The sequence below is a fragment of the Leucoraja erinacea genome, chromosome 28 (assembly GCF_028641065.1).
Source record: "Leucoraja erinacea ecotype New England chromosome 28, Leri_hhj_1, whole genome shotgun sequence".
In the NCBI taxonomy this organism is placed as follows: Eukaryota; Metazoa; Chordata; class Chondrichthyes; order Rajiformes; family Rajidae; genus Leucoraja; species Leucoraja erinaceus.
The window spans coordinates 7,997,405-8,018,426 of NC_073404.1; the positions used below are offsets into that span (position 1 = coordinate 7,997,405).

Consider the following 21,022-nt stretch of genomic DNA (forward strand, 5'->3'; position numbering starts at 1 on the left):
CTAGGAGACTGCTCATGACCATACAGGCGACCCCCTGGCGACATGTCACGGGGTGTCACCAGGGGGCATGTTGCCAGGGGGTTGTGAGAGGTTGAAATGGTTGTATGGTTGTACGCCTGTATGGTTGTGAGAGGTTGAAATTTTTCGGCGACCTATGACGGGTGCTGGCAGTCGCCGAAAAAGTTGTGTAAGTGGGACAAGCCCTTGATTGTCATTTTGTTTAAATGTTATTGCACTGATTAGCAATGGTGCAAATTCAAATCATTTGCTCTGCATTCAAATCATTTGCTATGTATTCAAATCATTTGCTATGTTGCTCTTCCAGGGAGATGCTAAATGCATTTCGTTGTCTCTGTACTGTACACTGACAATGACAATTAAAATTGAATCTGAATCTGAATCGTATGATGGTCATAGAGTAATACAGCGTGGAATCCGGCCCTTCGGCCCAACTTGTCCACACCTCACCTCCTTTCTAAAAGAGTGCCCTTTAATTCTGAGGCTATGACCTCTGGCCCTAGACTCTCCCACCAGTGGAAACGTCCTTTCCACATCCATTCCATCTATGCCTTTCATTATTCTGTAAGTTTCAATGAGGTCCCCCTTTCAACCTTCTAAACTCCAGTGAGTAGAGGTGCAGTGCTGTCAAACGCTCAGCATATGCTAACCCATTCAGTCATGGAATTAGGTGGTTGTTGGCTGAGAGGAGGTGATGAAGAAGGAGGTACACATAGGAGGCGGCACTGTGGCTCAGCGGTAGAGTTGCTGCCTTACAGCACCAGAGACCCAGGTTCGTTCCTGACCTCTGGTGTTGTCCCTGGGGAGTTTGTACATTTCCTCCTGTGACCGCGTGAGTTTTCTCCTGTATCTCCGGTTTCCTCCCACACTCCAAATACGTACAGGTTTGTCGGTTAATGGACTTCAGTAAAATTGTAAATTGTCCCTCGTGTGTAGGATAGTGTTAGTGTACGGGGTGATTGCTGGTCAGTGCGGGGTTTGGTGGGCCGAAGGGCTTGTTTCCGCGCTGTATCCCTAAACATCTAAAGGATGAAGCGGTGGAAAATGAGGGAAATAAGTGAATGCTGGAGATGTGGGGAGTCGAGAGTGTTTTATTGTCATATGTCCTGGAATGGAACAATGAAATTCTTGCTTGCAGCAGCACAACAGGTATGTAAACATAGTACTCAGTAGATAGCATAATAAACAACAAGATGTCTAATAAACAAATCAGAGCCTGTAGACCCCAATGTGCAATGAAGGCAATTTGGAGTTCAGTTGGACTTTGTAGTGTTCAAGAGCCTGATGGTTGTTGGGAAGAAGCTGTCCCTAAACATGGCGTTACAGTTTTCAGGCTCCCGTGCCTTCTATCCGATGGAAGGAGATAAATGAGAGCGTGGCCAGGGAGGTGTGGGTCTCTGATGATGCTGGCTGCTTTTTGAGGCGGCGACTCCTATAGACACCTTCGATGGTGGGGCGCCATCGATGGACTGGACAGTGTTCACCACTTTTGCAATCCCCTTGGTTCTTAGGCGTTTGGATTGCCAAACCAGGTGGTGTTGCAACCAGTTAATGCTCTCTACTGTACAACTGTAGACGTTTAGAGCAAGGTTGTTGTTCTGACACCATTGAGTCAGATGACCAATCTCCCTGCTATACTCTTGTTGTGAATGTTTCCCAAAACACTGCCTCCACAGATGCTGCCTGACCCGCAGTGTAAAAACTGTAATCAGGTTAACCATTAAACAAGAAGAACACATGTTAGTAACTCCAGTCGGAAACATTGCTTGGAGCTTGTGTTCCTTGATGCTAGAATTTAGAAGATTGAAGGGGGATCTTATAGAAACTTACTAAATTCTTAAGGGGTTGGACAGGCTAGATGCAGGAAGATTATTCCCGATGTTGGGGAAGTCCAGAACTAGGGGTCACAGTTTAAGGATAAGAAGGAAGTCTTTTAGGACCGAGATGAGAAAATCATTTTTTACACAGAGAGTGGTGAATCTGTGGAATTCTCTGCCACAGAAGGTAGTTGAGGCCACAGTTCATTGGCTTTATTTAAGAGGGAGTTAAATGTGGCCCTTGTGGCGAAAGGGATCAGGGGGTATGGAGAGAAGGCAGGGATGGGATACCGAGTTGGATGATCAGCCATGATCATATTGAATGGCGGTGCAGGCTCGAAGGGCCGAATGGCCTACTCCTGCACCTATTTTCTATGTTTCTATGTTGACGTAGGTATCGTCAATGACTTTTTTAATTCCACCCTCTAAGATCTCATTTGAAATTTTGTGTATTGCCAACCAAGGTAACAAGCAATTGACCATTGATTGAGGGGTGCCCCAATTTAATAATGACCTGGCCGTTATTTGGAACTACATTAACGCCGCATACATGATGTTTTTCAGAGGTTCGGCTGCTGCTAATGTAGTGTCTCAGTACTGTCAAGCCATAGTCCTCTTTGTGTACATTCGATGGAAAAAGATCCACACTCCGACCTGGGCAGGTAAATCAAGTCTTAAACCTGTGGAGCAAATACAGAAATAGACAGCGGAACATGCCAGCTGAGGGCCGTCCCCACCCAAAACATCACCCACCCACCTTCTCCAGCGATGCTGCCTGGCTCGCTGAACAACTCCAGCACGTTGTGTCCTCACTTGAGCTGAGCACCTGCTTCAGAGCTGATCGGTTCCATTCCATTTTACTGAGGTGACCACCAGGTGACTGGTTCCCCTGGTTATGAAAGGGCTATTGATCATGGCAGGTGAACCCATTGGATCTGAGAGCGTTTACTGGAGGGCACAGTTATCCGGTGAGAGGGGGAAAGTTTAATGGAGATGTACGGAGCAAGTTCTTTACACAGTGAATAGTGGGGGCCTGGGATGCATTGCCTGGACTGGTGGTGGTGGTGGAGGCAGGTATGATGTTTGGTTGAGTTTGGATACAGCGCAGAAACAGGCCCTTTGGCCCTCAGAGTCCACGCTGACCAGCGATCCTGCACACACTAGGGACAATTTAGAAATGTTACCAAGCCAACTAACCTACAAACCAGTACATCCTTGAAGTGTAGGAGGAAACCAGAGAAAACCAACGCAAGTCACGTGGAGAATGTCTGTACGGAGTTTGTACAAGCACCCTTAGTCAGGCTCTGGCACCAAGCCAGTATCTCTGCCACTGCACCACCGTGTTGCCCCATGTTGTTAAGCTGGAAAGGAAGAAATGGTGCAGAGAAGATATATGAGGCTGTTGCCAGGACTCGAGGTCTTGGGCCATAGGGAGAGGTCAAACAGGCTAGGACTTTATTCCATGTAATGCAGGAGGATGAGGGGTGATCCTATAGAGGTGTATAAGATCAGGAGTGGAATAGATAGGGTAAATGCACAAAGTATTTTACCCAGAGTAGGAGACGCAAGAATCAGAGGACATGGGTTTAAGGTGAGGGGGGAAAGATTTAATAGGAATGAGGGGCAACCTTTTTACATAAAGGCACCATATCTGAGGAAGGATGTGCTAGGTCTGGAGAGGGTCCAAAGGAGTTTTACAAGAACGATCCCAGGAATCAATGGGTTAACCTATGATGAGTATTTCTTCGGCACTGGGCCTGTACTCGCTGGAGTTTAGAAGAATGAGGGGGGACCTCATTGAAACATACAGATTAGTGAAAGGCTTGGATAGAGTGGATGTGGAGAGGATGTTTCCACTAGTGGGAGAGTAGGACCAGAGGTCATAGCCTCAGAATTAAAGGACGTTCTTTTAGGAAGAAGACCCAAACAATCTCCCAGAAATACTAGGGAACCGAGGATCTAGTGGGAGGGAGGAACTGAAGGAAATCCACATTAATCAGGAAATGGTGTTGGGACTGAAGGCAGATAAATCCCCAGGGCCTGATGGTACTCAAGGAAGTGGCCCTAGAAATCATGGATGTATTGGTGATCATTTTCCAATGTTCTCTAGATTCTGGATTAGTTCCTGTGGACTGGAGGGTAGCCAACGTAACTCCACTTTTTAAGAAAGAAGGGAGAGAGAAAACGGAATTAGAGACCAGTTAGCCTGACATCGGTAGTGGGGAAGATGCTGGAGCCAATTATTAAAGATGTAATAGCAGTGCATTTGGAAAGCAGTGACAGGATCGGTCAGTCAGCATGGATTTATGAAGGGGAAATCATGCTTGACTAATTTTTGGGATTTTTTTGAGGATGTAACGGGTAGAATGGATAAGGGAGAGCCAGTGGATGTGGTGTATTTGGACTTTCAAAAAGACTTTGACAAGGTCCCACGCAAGAGATTAGTGTGCAAAATTAGAGCACATGGTATTTGGGGTAGGGTATTGACATGGATAGAGAACTGGTTCTCAGACAGGAAGCAAAGAGTAGAAATTACCAGTTTTTTTTCAGAATGGCAGGCAGTTACTATTGGGGTGCCGCAAGGCTCGGTGCTGGTTATTTACAATAAATATTGATCACTTAGACAAGGGAACTAAATGTGACATCTCCAAGTTTGCGGATGACACAAAGCTGGGTGGCAGTGTGAGCTGCGATGAGGATGCTATGAGGCTGCAGGATGACTTGGATAGGTTGGGTGAGTGGGCAGATACATGGCAGATGCAGTATAATGTGGATAAAAGTGAGGTTATCCGCTTTGGTGGCAAGAACAGGAAGGCAGATTATTATCTCAATGGTGTCAGATTAGGGAAAGGGGAGTTGCAACGAGGCCTGGGTGTGCTTGTACATTAGTCACTGAAAGTAAGCATGCAGGTCCAGCAGGCAGTGAAGAAAGCTAACAACATGTTGACCTTCATTGCAAGAGGATTTGTATTTAGGAGCAAGGAGGTCCTACTGCAGTTGTACAGGACCCTGGTGAGATTGCACCTGGAGTATTGTGTTCGATTTTGGACTCCTAATTTGAGGTAGGACATTATTGCTATTGAGGGAGTGCAGCGTAGGTTCACCAGGTTAATTCCCGTGATGGCGGGACTGACATGATGAAAGAATGGGTCTAATGGGCTTGTATTCACCAGAATTTAGAAAGATGAGGGGATCTTATAGAAACATATTAAATTATTTTAGGATTAGACAGGCTAGATGCAGGAACATTTTTTCCAATGTTGGGGGAGTCCAGAACCAGGGGTCACAGTTTAAGAATAAGGGGGAGGCCATTTAGGACTGAGATGAGCAAAAACTTTTTCACCCAGAGAGTTGTGAATCTGTGGAATTCTCTGCCACAGAAGGCGGTGGAGGCCAATTCACTGGATGTTTGCAAGAGAGAATTAGATTTCACTTAGGGCTAAAGGAATCAAGGGATATGGGGGGTAAAAAGCAGGAACGGGGGAAGACACAAAATGCTGGAGTAACTCAGCGGGTGAGGCAACATCTCTGGAGAGAAGGAATGGATGACGTTTCGGTCGAGGTACTGATTTTGGATGATCAGCTGGCTTGAAGGGTCCAGTGGTCTATGCCTGCATCTATTTTTTTATGTTTCTATGAGATAAGGAGAAGTTTCTTTAATCAGAGGGTAGTGATTTCTTTGCCACAGAAGGTTGTAGAGGCCATTTCAGTGGATATTTTTCAGGCAGATAGATATATTTTGGATTAGTACAAGTGTCAGAGGCTATGGGGAGAAGGCAGGAGAATGGGATGAGCGATAGATCAGCCACGATGGAATTGTGGAGTAGACTTGATGGGCCGAATGACCTAATTCTACTCCTATAACTTATGACCTTAAATGGTGGGTAGGTATTAGGAATGAGCGGGAGGAGATAGCTGAGGCTGATACTATCAGAATGTTTTAAAAACATTAAGACAGGTATATGCACAGGATAGGTTTGGAGGGATATGGGCCAAACGCATGGGTGTAGCTTTAGATTGAGAGATACAGCATGGAAACAGGCCCTTTGTTCCACTGAGTCCACGTTGGCCATTGAACACCCATTCGCACTAATTCTATGCTACCCCACTCCCTACAAACTAGAGGCAATTTACAGAGGCCGAGTATCCAACAAACCCGCACGACTTTGGGATGTGGGTGGAAACCCGAGCACCCGGAGGAAACCCACACGGTCACATGGAGAAGGTACAAACTCCACACAGACGGGGCCCTAGGTCAGGATCGAACCTGGTTCCCTGGCGCAGCTCTAGCAATAACGCCACCGTCCATCCCCGATAGTCTTGGCGTCTGTGTTCATTTGGATATTGCATCAACTGTGGTGAGTTTGTTCTTGTTTAGGATGGTCCACAGACTGTCTGCAGGAGTGGGGCCAATTCATGCAGCTGGCTGTCCCCAGCCTGTTCATGTTGTGTATCGAGTGGTGGACGTATGAAATTTCCATCTTCCTTGCCGGTAAGTAAGCGGATAAAACACCCAGCTTATTTGACTAAAAATGGAACAAAACCCTTGTGTTTAACCAAACAAAAGTCGACACACACGCACACGCACGCCTTCACCAGCTCGTGTGCATTTTTTAGACAGAGCTTGCCCTGTCTAAAAAAATTCACATGGTGCAAAGCCAAGGTGATACAGACACAAACTGCGATGAACTGGAAGGTTGGTGCTGTAAAAAGACGGCTAAAGCACAGTGTACACAGTAAATCCTTCAAATGAAGGGGGAGGAGGAGTGGAGACAATTAAAAAAATATATTTATTTTATTAGAAGCAATTGTACAAGAATAAAGCAATCGGCATGAAAGATATACAATTTTCGTACAGCTTCATTTTTAACATTTGTAAATTGATACGTAAATCAAAAAAAAAGAGAAAAATAAAGAATGAAGAAATAGAAGAAAGATGCAAAAGAGAGGGAAGAAAAGACTCCTGAACTACCAAAGAAGTGCAAGAAGAACAAAGAGAAAGAAGAAAAATTGAACTGTCCTTCTTCCCACGTTGGAACAACAAGTTGAAAAATTCACGGCGACCATAATGAGGCCACGACTAGTTCCCAGAATGCGGGAACTCCTCACGACCATGAACCATGAAGACGATTCCCCGGCAACCACCCGCGAACATGTGGCAACTGCATAGTCTCCTGCAGTCGCCTAAAATTTCGCCTAAGTGGGACAGGCCCATTAGCAAACAAGATTTCATTCCAAACCACATCTTGGTATAGACAAACCACAAGACGGATTAAGAATGCAGATTTTGAGAAGAATCTTCGAGGATGAGAATAGGATGGCAAGGGTTGAAGAAGGAATTCCAGCAGCTGAATGGAAAAGGTTTGAAGTGAGAGATTTCTGGGAGAGGTTGTGGAGTAGGATGCTTCCTATGTTAGATGGTAGCGGGAACTTTTGGATAGCAAACAGGAAACATTTTTGGTAACAGGAATTGAAAGAAGATTTACTTTGCTTCAAAAAGAACCATTTTATTGCCATTCAAAGGCTTGAGATTGCTAAAAGGCAGTGGACTGATGCAAGTAAGAATGTCATTGTTATGTCTGGGACATATAACAATAAAACCCTCTTGACTAGGTTAACCTATGATGCGCGTTTGTCGGAACTGGGCCTGTGCTCACTGGAGTTTAGAAGAATGAGGGGGGACCTCATTGAAACATATAGCACAGTGAAAGGCTTGGTTAGAGTGGATGTGGAGAGGATGTTTCCACTTGTGGGAGAGTCTAGGGCTAGAGGTCATAGCCTCTGAATTAAAGAACGTTCTTTTAGGAAGGAGATGAGGAGAAAATTATTCAGGCAGAGGGTGGTGAATCTGTGGAATTATTTGCCACGGAAGGCTGAGGAGGCTGTCAGTGAATATTTTTAAGACAGAGATAGATAGATTCTTGATTAGTACGGGTATCAGAGGCTATGGGGAGAAGGCAGGAGAATAGGGTTAGGAGGGAGAGATAGATCAGCCATGATTGAATGGTGGGGTAGACTTGATGGGCCGAGTAGCCTAATTCTACTCCTATTCCTTTTGACTTCTCTGACATTTCCTGTCTGATTCTTGCAGGTTTAGTGGACGAAGTGGAGCTGGGGGCCCAGAACATCATTTACCAAGTTTTAACAACAGCGTACATGGTGAGCGCCTTTCTCCGAGTGTGGAAATATCAAAGACTAGAGGGCAGAGGTGAGGTGGTGGTGGGGGTGGGGGGGTAAAGTTTAGAGGGGATGTACGGGGCAGATTTTACACAGAGCTGGAATGCATTGCCAGGGGTGGTGGTGGAGGCAGATACGATAGAGGCGTTTCAAAGACTTTTAGATGGGCGTGTAGATATCCAGGGAATGGAGGGATATGGATCGCGTGCAGGCAGACGGGAAGAGTTTAACTTGGCATCGTGTTTGGCACGGACAGAAGGGGATGAACACCCTGTTGCCCGAGTGGAACAGCTGACAAATTTCAAAGGCCTTTTTACCTCGATTCTAAATGAATCCACAACACAATGACACCAAGCCGACCCCCACTGCCCTGTTGTTCTACTTCCTGTGTATGGCGTGCACAGCCTGGTGCTGTAAGGCAACTAGATCCGTTTGATCTTCTGTTTGTGCACGCCGGGTTGATTGCATTTGTCGACCCAGGGTGGGCCACGTGAAGGCTGCAATCTCCCACCCCGCCCTGCTGTTGAATGCTGGTGGAGCAGCTAGAAACGAGGGATCGACGGTCGGTGGGACTCGGTGGGCCAAAGGGCCTGTTTCCATGTTGTTTCTTTCAATCAATCAATTAAAGCCAGGTTCACTACCGTATTGTACCATAGATGTGGTGTAGCTGCTCGTCAGGTCAAACGTGCAGGGAGTGCCAGCCTGAGACGGGATAATGTTGAGCTGGAAGGTACACAAAAAAGCTGGAGAAACTCAGCGGGTGCAGCAGCATCTATGAGGCGAAGGAAATAGGCAATGTTTCGGGCCGAAACGCTTCTAATGTTGAGCTGCACTGGTTGCTGTTGTTTACTCTGCAGGTCCCTCTGGGGTACAGCGTGGCTGCAAGTGTCCGTGTGGGTAAAGCTCTGGGTGCTCAAAAGCCAGAGGAGGCCAAGGCTGCGGCCAGAGTGGCGATGTGGTGTGCTGGTGAGTGCTGGCGTCTCATTCTCTACATTGGCTTTGGTTGATTATTGTCATATATACCAAGATACACTGAAAAGCTTTTGTTTGCGTGCTATCCAAGCAAATCAGATAATAGAAATAAATATAATCAAACACAACAGGTAGAGTGCAGAATATAGTTTTACAGTTCCAGAGATAAAGTCCAATGTCCGCAAAGAGGTGGGTTGGAAGATCGGAACTGCACCCTTGCTAACAGAAGGAACATTCAGAAGCTTGATAAATGAGGGGAAGAAGCTGTTCTTCACTCTGGTGGTGTGCACTTTCAAGCTTCTGTACCTTCTGTCCGACGGGAACAGGGAGGATGAGGAGGAATGACCGAGATGAAAAAGGTCCTGAATTATGTTGCCTGCTTTCCCGAGGCAGCATGACGTGTAGATGGTGGGCAGTCTGGACTCTGCGATGGACTGGGTTGCATCCACAAATCTCTAATTTCTTGCACCCATGGGCAGAACTGTTCCCAAACCAAACTGCAGTAACGGCAGCAGTAGAGTTATAGAGACAGAGACCCGGTTCGATGCTGACTACGGGTGCTGTCTGTACGGAGTCTATTGCTGCACCACCTGCTGGCCTGATTCCTTGGCTCCACGAACCCCATTTCCAGATGTCATGACTCTTATACCTGTCAACATTACTAAGCTCCCAATCTCCTTGTACTCCGTCTCGTCATAGTTTGAGATCCGGCCCACTATTGTGGTGTTGTTTCTATATGGAGTGAGGGTAGAAGTTAGCCGCACAGTGGTGAGGGTACAGGGAGTGTAACAAGAGGCTGAGAGCACATCCTTGCGGGACACATCCTGAACATGTTACTCTTTACAACTTTACGTTTTATTTCTGACTTTGGAGGGATATGGGTCAAATGCAGGTAAATGAGACTAGCCCCCTTGACAGTGAAAAAGTTACTTATCTTAACTACTAAACCAGGTTCGCTTCTTAATAAACAGACACCACACAAACTGTTTGGTAGACCAGTTCAAACCTTTACTTAACATCGGCCGATGGAAGGGAGCGAGGATTCCAGCTAAGTGACCAATGTAGACACTCAACTGTCCTCGGTCCTCTTCTCTGAACAACAGAATTACATTGCCTTAAATAGGGTTTTTTTTGTCCCCTTAGCACATTCCACAGACATTAGTCATGTCAGAGGTACAGGAAAAGGTTTCCACAGATTGCATCACATCAAAGGCCTTTTGTTTACATGGTACAAGATATACTAAAAACATTGGCCATTTGCTTTAGGTCATTTTATCTCCACTTCCCTGGTTCTTCTTTGTCACTTGGTCCCTCATAAACATAGGCCATCTGCTTTATTGCCTCTTGCTTCAAAGATGTGACCAACTATGTCTCTCTTCCTCTATCGCCTCCTCCCCCATAAACATTGGTCATTTGCTTTATGGCATCTCACTTCAAAGATTTGACTAGCTCCTTCTCTGCCTGTCACTTGGGAGACAATGTTATAGGATTTATTATCTCACACACACCGCAACCTAAGGCAAGCCTAATTTGACACTAAATATAAGCTGTAAGCTAGCCCAGAAGCCAATTTAATATCTTCTTATATTTTTAACTAAAATTCGGCTTCATCAACAGCAAGGCAAATTAAGCCGGTGGGCCTGTTTTGGTGTGAGTCGATGATTCTGTTTACAATGTAAATGTAACGTGAACAATTTCCATTTAAACGGATGTATCATTGCAGTACATACTCTGGCCAGTAGGTATCGCCATTGAGCAGATTTGCATCAGCTCTTGGCTGGAGGTGCTTTCGAGATGGAGAGACCAGGAATTGCAGATGCTAGTTTGCAAAAAAAAAGACACAAAGTACTGGAGTAACTCAGTGGGTCGGGCAGCATCCCTGGAGAACGTGGATTGGTAGGCTGGGCATTTTGGCCGCTTACTTGCCTTGGTGGCTAATAAACACTGAGCTAATGCAAGTAATATTTACCTGACTAATCTTGGAGGCTTCTGTCAGGACCAGACTGAGTCTGCCACTCTCTGCATTAGAATTGCAGTACCAAGCCATGATGCAACCAGTCAGGACATTTTTTGCAGTATATCTGTGGAAATATTCAGTGTGGCACGATGGCGCAGCGGTAGAGTTGCTGCCTCTCAGCGGCAGAGACCCGGGTTCGATCCTGACTACGGGTGCTGTCTTTACCGAGTTTGTACATTCTCCCCGAGATCTCCGGGTGCTCCGGTTTTCTCCCACATTTCCAAAGACGTGCAGGTTTGTAGGTTAATTGGCTTCGGTAAAAATTCTCAATTGTCCCTAGTGTATGTAGGATAACCATATAACCATATAACAATTACAGCACGGAAACAGGCCATCTCGATCCTTCTAGTCCGTGCCGAACACATAATCTCCCCTAGTCCCATATACCTGCGCTCAGACCATAACCCTCCATTCCCTTCCCATCCATATAACTATCCAATTTATTTTTAAATGATAAAAACGAACCTGCCTCCACCACCTTCACTGGAAGCTCATTCCACACAGCTACCACTCTCTGAGTAAAGAAGTTCCCCCTCATGTTACCCCTAAACTTCAGTCCCTTAATTCTCAAGTCATGTCCATGTAGGATAGTATACAGGTTCCCCTAGTTGGTGGGCCGAAGGGCCTGTGTTTGCGCTGCATCCCCAATCTAAACTAAACTAAGGCATGTGATTTAATAAGTGCAAAAGAGTTGGATAATACCTCCCCTTTGTGATTCAAATAAATTAAAATCTGAGGTGAAGTTTAATTTGCGAGTTTTCAGGATTTCTTAATATTGTGCATCCCCTTGTGATTCTCTCTGACAGGATTCACTGCATTGGTGATTTCGGTGATCCTGGCAGCCGTGAAGAATGTGGTGGGCTACATCTTTACCTCTGACAAGTTAGTAGAATAATACTTCTCACTGCAAGACCAGGATGTTTCCGAGTGAATTTACCAATGTCTAACATCCCTGCTACCCATTTCTTCCCCTTACAGAGAAATTATCCAGTTAGTTTCCAAACTCGCTCTATTAACTGCTGCTTACCACTTTTTCGATTCCATGGCTGTGAGTATTTTAAAACAAACCTGCATTTAATCATTTTAAAAGTAAATTCTATTTCATGATTCTAGAGAGTTTATTGTCAAGTGTCCCAGATAGGACAATGACATTCTTGCTTTGCTTCAGCACAACAGAATATAGTAGGCATAAATAGATCCCCTCGATGGTAGGGAGGCCAGGGCCAATGATGGACCGGGTGGGCAGTGTTTACAACGTTTTGTAGTCTTTTCCGCTCCTGGGCGCTCAAGTTGCCGAACCAAGCCACGATGCAACCGGTCAGCATGCTCTCTACTGTGCACCTGTAGAAGATTTTACAGATTTGAGATTTTACAAATGTATTTTCCTGCTATGGTATTTTATTTGTCAGATGTACCCAGGTACAGTGAAATTCATTTTTGTATACAGTCCAGTACAAGTATCACTATACATAAGCACTTTGATACATCTTAGATCAGCATTGCAGCTACGGTACAAGTGTATAGCAGCAATACACTGAGACTGTATACAGAGTCGCTAGTTTGGCTCCATTTTCAAGTTACAGTTGTTGTAAGTGCAGGGATCTTGGCCATGAAGGCCTGTTGGCCTAGATCTTAAATACTGTTTATATGCTAATATCTCCCCAACAACAATTATATTGGAGATTCCATATATAATCAGTCATATTTTGGTAATATAATTCTGTTTGGAATATCAGGAGTTTTTCCATGAAAATTAATTGTTAAACTCACATATTCCACTTCTTTACAGTGTGTTAGAACTGGAATCTTAATAGGGACTGGGAAACAAAAGCTGGGAGCCATCGCCAATCTAATCGCCTTCTACTTGGTCGGTTATCCCATCGGAATATCACTGATGTTTGCAGCAAAATGTGGTATCTTAGGTAAAGATTTTATTTTGAAGACACTGCCCTCACCTGTATCCACCTATCGCTTACCCGGATGTGTCCCACTTCCACCTCTCCTCCAGCCTTCTCCCTCCGACCGCCATCAGTCTGACGAAGGGTCCCGACCTGAAACGTCGCCCATGAATGTTCTCCGCATATGTTGCCTGACCCGCTGAGTTACTCCAGCACTGTGTGTCCTTTGCCATGACTGTCCATTCACGACGCCTGTCTTTCTCTGCAGGGCTTTGGTCTGGCTTGTTTGTATCGGTGTCATTACAGGCCATCTTTTACCAGGTGGTGATTTCCAAAATCAACTGGAACAAAGCCTCGGATCAGGTGAGGATTGCCAGGGAAACGTCTTCTGAATATGTTTAGGAAGGAACTGCAGACGCTGGCTTAAACCGAAGATAGACACAAAATGCTGGAGCAACTCAGCAGGGCAGGCAGCATCTCTGGAGAGAAGGAATGGGTGACGTTTTGGGTCTAAAGAAGGGTCTCGACCCGAAACGTCACCCATTGCTTCTCGCCAGAGGTGCTGCCTGTCCCGCTGAGATACTCCAGCATTTTGTGTCGATCTTCTGAATATGTATATCTAGCTTGAGATTAGAAGACCAGGCACGGGAGAGATGGGCTGAATGTGATCTTCCAACAATATCGCTGGTTTCAAAGCTTACAATAGATGCAGGAGTAGGCCTACTCCTGCACCTATTGTCTATTTTCTATTGAAAACTTTCAAAGGTGATACTTTGCTGGGAGAGGTCCCAGTGTAGAAGCTATCCACTCTCGCCAGGCTGCCTGCTTCTGATAAAGATCTTGTGCTTCATTTAAAGGCCCTGATTAATGCGGGCGTGAAGAGTGACGGAAACTCCCCGAGCATCACCGTCAGTGACTGCACGGAAGGTGACGTGACAGGTAAAAATAGTCTATTTTATTTAATTCTTTATTTCGAACAGAATAAAAGATTAAAAAGCAAGTGTGAAACAGCATACAAAAGCCACTTGGAAGAGTGGGCTGAAAGATGGCAGATGGAGTTTAATGCTGATAAGTGTGAGGTGCTACATCTTGGCAGGACAAATCAAAATAGGACGTACATGGTAAGTGGTAGCGAATTGAGGAATGCAGTTGAACAGAGGGATCTAGGAATAGCTGTGCATAGTTCCCTGAAGGTAGAATCTCATGTAGATAGAGTGGTAAAGAAAGCTTTTGGTGTGCTGGCCTTTATGAATCAGAGCATTGAGTATAGAAGTTGGGATGTAATGTTAAAATTATACAAGGCATTGGTGAGGCCAATTCTGGAGTATGGTGTACAATTTTGGTCGCCTAATTATAGGAAAGATGTCAACACAATAGAGAGAGTACAGAGGAGATTTACTAGAATGTTGCCTGGGTTTCAGCACCTAAATTACAGAGAAAAGTTGAACAAGTTAGGTCTTTATTCTTTCGAGCGCAGAAGGTTAAGGGGGGGACTTGATAGAGGTCTTTAAAATTATGAGAGGGATAGACAGAGTTGACGTGGATAAGCTTTTTCCTCTGAGAGCAGGGAAGATTCAAACAAGAGGACATGATTTGAGAATTAAGGGACAGACGTTTCGGGTAACATGAGGGGGAACTTCTTTACTCAGAGTGGTAACCGTGTGGAATGAGCTTCCAGTGGAAGTGTTGGAGGCAGGTTCGATTTTATCATTTAAAAATAAATTGGATAGGTATATGGACAGGAAAGGAATGGAGGGTTATGGTCTGAGTGCAGTTAGATGGGACTAGGTGAGAGTAAGTGTTCGGCACGGACTAGAAGGGCCGAGATGGCCTGTTTCCATGCTGTAATTATATGGTTAAAAAACAAAACAAGAATATTTATAAAAAGTGTCATAAACAATATCTATAAATAAATGAAATCATATGTGTCCAAAAAGGAGCAGGAAGAAGCCAAAGCTTATTAATTCCCACCCCTTATTCAACTGCTTATAATTATCTTATACAAATTTAGCAACTATACGTACACCATATGTACACCACCAGCTATATGTACACCAGATTTTTTACATTTATACACTAATCAAATAGATAGATAGAAAGAAAGATAGCCTTTATTGTCATTCAGACCGAAGTCTGAACGAAATTGCAGATTTATTTACAAAGCCAAAAAAAAAGAGAGAAAAAAAGAAAAGAAGAAAACCTCATATACTATATAGTATCTCTTAGTCATATATACAACCCATCACCCCATAATCACCCTTCCCAATACAATCAGTATAACAAATATCCCACTCACAATCACATCCTCATCACAATATAATTTTAAAAAAGTGTTTTTGTACATCTTTTCTATAATGGATGTGGAGCAGGTTAGGAACAGAGAGGATTGAGATCTGAAGAAGGGTCTCAACGTGAAACATCACCTATCCATGTTCTCCAGAGATGCTGCCTGACTCGCTGGGTTACTCCAGCACTTTGTGTCCTTTTGTGGATTGGAGTTAATGACGTTTGCCAGGATTGAGAGATGTCTGGGATGGGACATTTTAGGAAGTAGAACTACAGATGCTGGTTTACACAAAAGGACACAAAGTGCTGGAGTAAGTCATCAGGTCAGGCAGCATCTCTGGAGAACATGAATAGGTGACGTTTTGAAACGGGACCCTTCTCGTCGAAACGTTCATAAGACATAGAAACAGACTCAGGCCATTTGATCCATTGAATCTGCTCCCCCATTCAATCATGGCTGATCTATCTTTCCCTCTCAACTGCATCTCCTGCCTTCTCCCTGTAAACTTTGAGACTCTTACTAATCAAGAACCTGTCAATTCCCACTTTAAAAATACACGATGACTTGGCATACATTGCCGTCTGTAACAATGCATTCCATTGGTTCACGCCCTGTGTTTAACGGAATTCCTTCTCATCTCCTTTCTAAAGGTGCGTTCTTTAATTCTGAGGCTGTGCCCTCTGGTCCTAAATTCTCCCACTAGTGGAAACATTCTCTCCACAACCACTCCACCCAGGCCTTTCCTCACCTGAGAGGAATAGATCTGGTAGATGCACAGAGTCACGGGTGAATCTAGGACAAGAGCACATAGGTTTAAGGTGAAGCGGAAAAGATTCAATAGGAATCTGAGGTGTAATGTTTTCACACAAAGGATGGTGGGTGTATGGAACAAGCTGCCAGAGGAGGTAGTTCAGGCAGGGACCATCTCAACATTTAAGAAACAGTTAGGTACATTGATAGGACAAGTTTGTAGGGATATGGACCAAACGCAGGCAGGTGTGGCTGGGACATGTGTGCAAGTTGGGCCGAAGGGCTTGTTTCCGCACTGTATCACTATGATGTATCCATGTTCTCCTGAAATGCTGCCTGACCCGCTGAGTCACTCCAGCACTTTGTGTCCTTTTGTGACCAAGCTGTTGTTTGTTGGTCCTAGTATCTTATGTTCAGAGGCATTGAGAAAACTACTGAAAGGCACCTTGTTTGACAGGGTTTCCCCGGAACACATTGGGGACCCTTGACAGAATTAACATCCCTCAGTGAATGCAAGATGCAGTTGTTTTACTTCACAGCTAGCGTCGGGGAGACGGGGAGCGATGCTGAGAGAGAGCGACTGATCGGTGACTCGTGTGAGACGCTGGCACCTGTTACGGTCGGGCACCTCTTGCCCTTGAAGCACCTGATCCTCCGCCGTGGGCTGGCGCTCCTCTCGGCGCTGATCGTACTGGCGCTGGGACTCGTGATCCACTTCACCGTTGAGACGGGGACGTGAACCGCGGTGTGGCTACGACCGGTGTAGAGATGCTGGTGGCGTTTCACTGCCGTGGATGGAGATTGACTGGTGGAGCACGTCTGGTGATGTTGGCGAGGGGGCTGATACTGTACGGCATCCCTGGGCCCTACTTCCCACACAGTCCACGGCGCTGCTTTTACCAAAGGCCTGTGTGTGCGTGGGTGTGTGTGCGTAGGTGTGTGTGGGGGGGGTGCGTGGGGCTTGAAAGGAGGAAGGCTTTATCTGAAGGATATCTGCAAAAGTCAAACCTTCCAGAGCCTCTGCTGGATTTCCGTCAGTGACTTTATCCTCTACAAGATCCAGGAATGTTGTGCGTGCAAATAAATTTATTTTCACCCTCTGACGGCTTGTTTCAGTCTGTCTCCTAAATATTAGCTTCAAATATTTGGGCTCAATTGTTCTTTTAACACTTAGTTGAGTTGAGTTTATTGTCACATGTACAGAGGTACAGTGAAAAGCTTTTGTTGCGTGCTAAAGCCCCTGTCTCACTTTCCTGAGTTACTCACGAATTTCTCCTGAGTTTTCCCCTCGATTCAAACTCGGAGAATGTCCGTAGCGAGTCGGTAGATATTTCGTAGCGGCTCGTAATGCCAGCCGTAGGTACTCGGGGCCTCGGGTAAGTCGGGACGTTTTTTCAGCATGTTGAAAAATATCCACAAGTATATAAAAAAAAAAATAGCCCCGAGTACCTATGGCAAATCGAGGGGAAAATTCGGGAGAATTCGTAAGTAACTCGGGAAAGTGGAACAGGGGCTTAACCAGTCAGCAGAAAAAGACAATACATGGTTACAATTGAGCCATCCACAGTGTACCAAGTTACAGCGAAGTTCTATTTTTTTTCATGCAGATTAGTAAGAATATAGACACAAATTGCTGGTGTAACATGGCAGGTCGGACAGCATCCCTGGAGAAAAGGAATAGTTGATGTTTCGGGTCAAGCCCGTTCTGCAGATTCATTCTCCAGCGATGCTGCCGGTCCCGCTGAGTTACTCATGCAGTTAATAGCCATCTCCAACAAGAGGGAGTCTAACCACCTACGTGACAACAAAGAACTGCAGATGCTGGTTTACACCAAAGATAGGCGCAAAGTGCTGGAGTAACTCAGCGGATCAGGCAGTAATTTTGGAGATAAAGGATGGGTGACGTTTCTTGTCGGGACCCTTCCTCAGACTGGTCTACCCTTGACATTGAGTGCCATTACCATTGCTTGGTCACCATCCACATCTATCCTAGGGAGGTGCCATCCATCAGAAACTCAACCCCAGCAAGCGAGCACATACCGTGGCTGGAAGAGCGAGTCAGAGGTGGGTCAAAGGGACTCTCCTCCTGACACTGCAATACCTTCCCACCATCCACAAAGCACAAGTCAGGAGTGTGACAAAATAACTTGGCTGAAGAAGTACAGCCCTAACATCTCAGGGAAAATCAATACCGTCCATGATTGATTGGTAACCAATCGATAACCCGAAGCATTCATTCCCCCCTACTGCTGACACAATGTCTGATGGTGGTGCAGCGGTAGAGTTGCTGCCTTACAGTGCCAGAGACCCCGGTTCGATCCTGAGCCAGCACATCCTCCCTCAGATATGGTGCGGCCTGACTAGCACCTTATAGAGCCTCAGCATTACATCCCTGTTTTTGCATACAAGCTCTCTCTAAATAAATGCTAGCATTGCCTTTGCTTTCTTTCCTGCCCATTCGACTTGCAGATTAACTTTTTGGAAATCCTGCACCAGCACTCCAAAGCCCCTTTGTCTCCACAATCTCTAAAGCCACCTCTTTCTGAACTGTAGGGTGCAGTCCATCCAGTCCATGTGACTTATCCACCTTCAGCCCTTTCAGCTTCCCAAGCAACTTCTCCCCAGTAATAGCCACTCCACTAACTTCCACCCCCTGACTCTCTTGAATTTCAGGCACGTTGCTGGTGTCTACCACTGTGAACATTGATGCAAAAGAGTCATTGAACCCTCTGCCATTTCTTTATTCCCCATTATCATTTCTCCTGCAATATTCTCCAATATCCACTCTTGCCCCTTTCTTACTCTTTATATAACTGAAGATAGTCTTACTATCCACTTTTATATTATTAGCTAGCTTACCTTCATATTTCATCTTTTCTACCCATATCGCTTTTTTAGTTACCTTCTGTTGGTCTTTAAAAGCTTGCCAATCCCCTGGCTTCCCACTATTCTTTGCAATGCTGTATGCCTTCTCTTTTACTTATAATATACTGTCCTCGACTTTTATTCCCAGCCACAATCGCCTCTTTATCCTCCTAGAATGCTTCTTCCTCTTTGGAATGAAAAGATCCTGCATCTTCCAAATGATTCCCAGAAATTCCTGCCGTCTATTGCTGTTCTACCGTCATCCCTTCAAGGGTCCCTTTCCAGTCAGCTTTGGCCAACTCCTCTCTCGTGCCTCTGTAGTCCCCTTTGCTCAACTGCAATACCAACACACCCGGTTTCTCCTTCTCCCTCTCAAATTGCAGATGAAAACTAATCATATGGTGGTCTCTAACTCCTAGTGGTTCCTTTCCCATGAGTTCCCTTACCAAATCCAGTTCCCTTATCAAAACCAAAAAAACATGACTGGTTTCCCTGGCCACTCGTCTTCATTGTAATATCTACTCATCCAAATGTCCACTGCCCAAGTCCTGAATATAACTATCCCACCATCCATAGTTGTCGATCACCAGTGGCCCAATATGAAGCTCATCAACTCCATCTACACTCCACACAGCTGGTGAAAGCAGCCAACGTCGCTTATTCCTTCGCTCCATAGATGCTGTGGCGTGGGAGATTGCAACCTGGTCTGCCCTGCTACAACGAATGCAATCAACCTAGCGTGCACCATCAAATCAGATCAAATAGAACAAGTTGTCCTACAACTTTAGGCTGTGCACGCCATATGCAAGAGGAAGATGCTGCCTCACCCGCGGGTTTCTCCAGCATTTTTGTCTACCTTTGATTTTTCCAGCATCTACAGTTCTTTCTTAAACACCTTAATCAAGGATCATTCCTACCCCAGTGGGTCTCTCTATTCCCCTCTACTGGTGGCAGAAGGTACAACAGCTTGAAAGCACCTAGCATTGGGTTCAAAACTAGCTCCTTTCCTGTTATCGGACATGAATAGATTTCTCATATAGACACAGCATGGAAACAGGCCCTTTGGCCCACTGAATCCGGTTATCCCACTTTCTCATCCACTCCCTACACACTAGGGGCAATTTACATAAGCCAATTAATCTACAAACCAGCACGTCGATGGGATGTAGGAGGGAATCGGAGCACCGGGAGAAAATCCATGTGGGCACAGGAAGAACATGCAAACTCCACACAGGCAGGGATTGAACCCCGATCTCTGGCACTGTGAAGCAGCAGGTCTGCCAGCTACGTCACTATGCTGTCCACATGAAGGACAAATTCATGATCTTCCAATCTCCCTCGAGTGGCTCTTGCACTTTTTTTATATCTGCACTTCCTCTGCAGCTGTAACACTATTTTTTTAACTATTTATTTTTGCTATAACATGACACTTTCTACTATTTTTTGCCTAGGCAGCTCGTAAACCATTTTTTACTGTATCTCAGTACAGGTGACATGACAAACAAGGGAGACCGATATTAAAATTCTCAGATGGTCACAAAAAGCTGGAGTAACTCCAGCATCTCTGGAGAGAAGGAATGGGTGATGTTTTGGGACGAGACTTGTTCAGTCTGAAAGTCACGGGGAAGGGAAACGAGCGTTATCGACGGTGATGTAGAGAGATAAAGAAGAACGAATGAAAGATATGCAAAAAAAGTTACAAGGTTAAAGGAAACAGGCCATTGTTAGATGTTTGTTGGGTGAGAACGAGAAGCTGGTGCGACTTGGGTGGGGGATGGATAGAGAGAGGGAATGCCGGGGTTACTTGATGTTAGAGAAGTCAATATACACTGGGCTGTAAGCGGCCCAAACAAAATATGAGATGCTGTTCCTCCAATTTGCATTTAGCCTCACTCCGACAATGGAGGAGGCCCAGGACAGAAAGGTCTGTGCAGAAACGGGAAGGATGATTAGGAATAGGAATACTTTATTCTCACATGATTCTTTGTTTGAATACACAATGTATACAAATAGTGGCCACCTACGGTGCTGATAGTTACAAAGCACATCAGCCCCTCCTTTCTTTCTCCCCCCCCAACAGTTCCCCCACGTCAGGTCCTCCATTGTTCTTCCCCTCCCCCCCTCACGGCTCCTCCACACTCTAATCGACCGCCGCGAGGCTTCATAGAAACATAGAAAATAGGTGCAGGAATAGGCCATTCGGCCCTTCGAACCAGCACCG

General features: G+C 45.3%; 1 protein-coding gene across 4 annotated transcripts in view; it reads left to right on the forward strand.

Moving 5' to 3' along the window:
- Window positions 1-17,039, forward strand: part of LOC129710556 (multidrug and toxin extrusion protein 1-like) — a 28,175-nt gene extending 11,136 nt beyond the window's left edge. For 3 of the 4 annotated variants that reach the window (XM_055657628.1, XM_055657627.1, XM_055657630.1), the window contains exons 9-18: window positions 2,400-2,497; window positions 6,214-6,327; window positions 7,927-7,994; window positions 8,870-8,978; window positions 11,808-11,883; window positions 11,980-12,049; window positions 12,791-12,923; window positions 13,168-13,262; window positions 13,757-13,838; window positions 16,476-17,039. In XM_055657628.1, the coding sequence (XP_055513603.1) occupies window positions 2,400-2,497; window positions 6,214-6,327; window positions 7,927-7,994; window positions 8,870-8,978; window positions 11,808-11,883; window positions 11,980-12,049; window positions 12,791-12,923; window positions 13,168-13,262; window positions 13,757-13,838; window positions 16,476-16,675 (1,045 nt within the window). In that variant the 3' untranslated portion in view covers window positions 16,676-17,039. The remainder of the gene's footprint in view (window positions 1-2,399; window positions 2,498-6,213; window positions 6,328-7,926; window positions 7,995-8,869; window positions 8,979-11,807; window positions 11,884-11,979; window positions 12,050-12,790; window positions 12,924-13,167; window positions 13,263-13,756; window positions 13,839-16,475) is intronic. The other variant, XM_055657631.1, reaches the window with a different exon arrangement.
- Window positions 17,040-21,022: the final 3,983 nt, after the last annotated feature.